This window comes from Cynoglossus semilaevis, unplaced genomic scaffold (assembly GCF_000523025.1).
Source record: "Cynoglossus semilaevis isolate Cse_v1.0 unplaced genomic scaffold, Cse_v1.0 scaffold1102, whole genome shotgun sequence".
Classification (NCBI taxonomy): domain Eukaryota; kingdom Metazoa; phylum Chordata; class Actinopteri; order Pleuronectiformes; family Cynoglossidae; genus Cynoglossus; species Cynoglossus semilaevis.
This window is the reverse complement of record NW_007585110.1, coordinates 466,572-469,996: the sequence shown is the minus strand read 5'-3', so window position 1 is coordinate 469,996 and position 3,425 is coordinate 466,572. Positions and strand designations below refer to the sequence as shown.

Genomic DNA, 3,425 nt, shown 5'->3' with positions numbered 1-3,425 from the left:
CAGTGTGCATTCTACTTCACCATTTATTACTGCTTAGCCCATCAAAACATGGGCTGATTTAGTTTGACTATTTTTGTGGGTCAAAAATGTTGGAATGCATTTCATGAATAAATGATGTTCAGTGTCCTGTTGTTGAGAAATAAACTTTAATTACATTAATTTTGTATTGAATACCTTTAGTTATCATATCAACATGTGTCTCTTTTTGTTAATTACAGGATATGTGTAACAGATTAATATCTAAATTATATTGTCTGTATTTCATCTATCTGGCACTACGTGTCTATGACACCATAACATAACAATGACATGAGACTGAACTGTGTAAATTAATTTGCCTTTTATTCAGATATATTCATAAATGTGTTTAAATGTCTTGGCAGAAAACAAACCTGGCAAAAGTGATGATACAGGTTGATTTACTGATCACATGTCTTCAATGTCAGTAAAGTGTCACAAATCTCTGTATTATGTTCTTGGTGCTTAAATCTGGCAGCTTTTTAAAAACATAAAGCATAAGAAGATCTGGACAGACCTACATCAGCTAACAATAAGATCAAATACCAGGAATTTCAACAATGCATGGTGAGCATTACAATTTGTCCAAAAAGGACGGAGCTGAAGTATAAGAAAAACAAAAACAAAAAACCAAACCTGAAACCACCTTTGACAGACTAAGAGTAAGAAAAAAACGAAAACAAATGAATGAACTGTTTCCTCTTGATACTAACTACTGCACATGTCTGTTAGCCAGAGATCATTAGTCATGTGATCAGACATCAGGGGCTCCCTCTGTTGGTGCAGCTGATTTGTTGTCATCAGGCTTCATAGCAGGGAACAGCAGAACTTCCTATTAATATAAAAAACAAAGAACAGTTGATTTGTTTATTGTTGACTTTATAAATACAATTTAAACATAATGAACAATTGTTTACTGAGTATTCAGGAAAGTGAGTTAATACAATTGCTGTTGTTGTCTAAATGTTAAAAGTTAATTTCCACACAAGAAAAGTGGTCATATAATGGTGAAACATCATAAAAAACATCTCACTACTGGTACATTTTATAGGTATAAAGTCACAAAGACCTTTTAAGAGAATTTTCTTTAACCTAAACAAAGTACCTTTGCTGTGAAAAGTACTTTGTATAAACTACAACTGTGTGAGTTGAGTCATTTAAGTTTAAGTTTATGGGTAAAATAAGTGTTTGTTCTGACTATTGTCCTGTTAAAGGTACAAGAGCATGGCAGCATGTGACTCCAATATTAGCCTCAACCTTCTATCTTTTAGATTAGAAATAAACTTTATTGACCACACACTCAAGATCTAGAACACGATAAAGAGAGCACACCTACACACCAAGGGTGCTGCAGGAGCGACCACAGTGTGGTGCTGTTGTTTTAGTATTGCTTTTTTTTTCCTCATTCCTTATTAGCAGAGCTTGACATTCCCAGGCCCAAGGTCACAGACTTTGACTAGCTCTTCTGGTTTTGGTCGTTGCATTGGGACCTGCTTGTTCTGATAATAATTTCTAATAAGTTCTTGATTTCATCCCACTTTAACTGTCTTTGTTTTGAGTGGGCTGTGACATTGGCAGTGATGATCATTTTCTAATAGCCCCATCACAGGTGAAATGCCCCTGTGTGACAATTTGTACCTTGATGTTGTTGGAGTCAGTTAAAAACATGGTGAGACGGTCGATGCCCATTCCCCAGCCAGCAGTAGGGGGCAGACCGTACTCCAGAGCAGTGCAGAAGGTTTCATCGATGAACATGGCTTCATCATCACCCTCTGCTTTGGCCTGATGAGAGATTGAATGTCTAATCATTAACATGCACTGACAGAGCCTACGGTGAGATAATAGAACAGTGGAACTATGTAGAAAAGACTTTGGACTCCATTCACCTGAGCCTGCTGCTCAAAAAGCTCCCTCTGTCTGACTGGATCGTTCAGCTCTGTGTATGAATTGCAGATTTCCTTCTTCATCACAAAGAGCTCAAAGCGCTCCGTCAGGCCTTTCTCAGACCGGTGCCTGGAAGAACCAAGAACATTTTGTCACCATCACACAGCCCTGCATTATTTGTTTTAAACTTTAGAGTGATTTGAAATTTAAGTTCTCTCACCATTTTGCTAAGGGACTCATAATTTGAGGGTGATCACATATGAATGTAGGGTTGATACAAGTGACCTCTAGGAAATCTCCAACCAACTGAGAGGAAACAGTCATTAGAACAGTCTCACAGAGAAATAAATATGTGGCTTTAGTGTTCACCAGGAGCCCACCTTGTCAAGGAGGCGAGCGGTGGTTCTGGGTGGAGGACACTCCACTCCTCTCTGTGCACACAGCTGGTCAAAGAACATGCGTGTCTCTAATAGGGAAAAATATTGGTGAATAATAAACAGGTCAATGAAGATATCTCTTCTTTACAGAGCCAACCAATGCATTTGTCACCAATTCTTACCATCAGTGTCGTAGCTGTCTGTTGGAGGGAATTTGACTCCCATTATCTTCTCCAGGTCGTGTGTCATGCTCACTCTTCTGAAAGGTGGGGTGAAGTCAATCTCATAGGCCTGACCTTCCGGACCATCGGGGTGATAGGTCACCTTATATTCTCCAGTGATGTGTTTAACCATTCCTGTAACAGAGAGATCCACCATGGTTGAGGGAGCTGTTCTGACTGTATACACACTGCAAATGTTTCTTTAGTGTCCAATGAGAGAATGTCATTTGATCTTCTTTAATCTCTGATGACAATTCAGTTTTGTTATATTGCTCTATTGTGTTCATAGTGTTGTATGTCTCTGTTTCTCCCCCCTCTGTTGTCTGCTACTCTCTAGTGGCCATACATTCATTTTTAAGCCAGTCTGTGATTTATTGAAATAATGCAACTGCACTCGTCTGTGTCATCTCCAGTGCAGAAAAGATTTCCCCATCACACAACACCAAAACACAAACACCTGAAATCAAGCAAATGAAAGGCAACAGCAGCACCAAAAAGAAAATCATTGCCTGAAGTAACAAGTCATTACAAAAAGGGTTTGTTGTGACAAACCGTGTGTGTGTGTGTGTGTGTGTGTATGCTCACCTGATAGAAGCTTCTCAGTTATTTCCATCAAGTCGTGGTAATCGGCATATGCCATATAGAACTCGCAGGTAGTGAACTCTGGATTATGAGTGAGGTCAATGCCTTCATTCCTGAACTGGCGGCCAATCTCGTACACCCGGTCTATTCCACCAACCACAAGCATCTGAAAAAAAAACCAGATGACATAAAAATGAGAAATGTGTACTAGCCAGGTCTCACTGGATTTTTTGTCATTTACTATGATATCACTAAATTACACTATAAAAGAAAAGTATTCCATTGATTAAAAAAGCATAATCAATCAAAAGGATGTGAAAAAGAAAAAAAATATATTTTCTTT

The 3,425-nt window shown here is 38.5% G+C and overlaps 1 protein-coding gene across 2 annotated transcripts in view; it reads right to left on the bottom strand.

The window, feature by feature from the left end:
- Positions 1-320: 320 nt before the first annotated feature.
- Positions 321-3,425, bottom strand: part of kars1 (lysyl-tRNA synthetase 1) — a 6,522-nt gene continuing 3,417 nt past the window's right edge. For both annotated transcript variants that reach the window (XM_025053542.1, XM_025053540.1), the window contains 7 exons: positions 3,086-3,250; positions 2,462-2,635; positions 2,283-2,368; positions 2,123-2,208; positions 1,905-2,031; positions 1,657-1,800; positions 321-850 (listed from right to left, as the gene is read on the bottom strand). In XM_025053542.1, the coding sequence (XP_024909310.1) occupies positions 773-850; positions 1,657-1,800; positions 1,905-2,031; positions 2,123-2,208; positions 2,283-2,368; positions 2,462-2,635; positions 3,086-3,250 (860 nt within the window). In that variant the 3' untranslated portion in view covers positions 321-772. The remainder of the gene's footprint in view (positions 851-1,656; positions 1,801-1,904; positions 2,032-2,122; positions 2,209-2,282; positions 2,369-2,461; positions 2,636-3,085; positions 3,251-3,425) is intronic.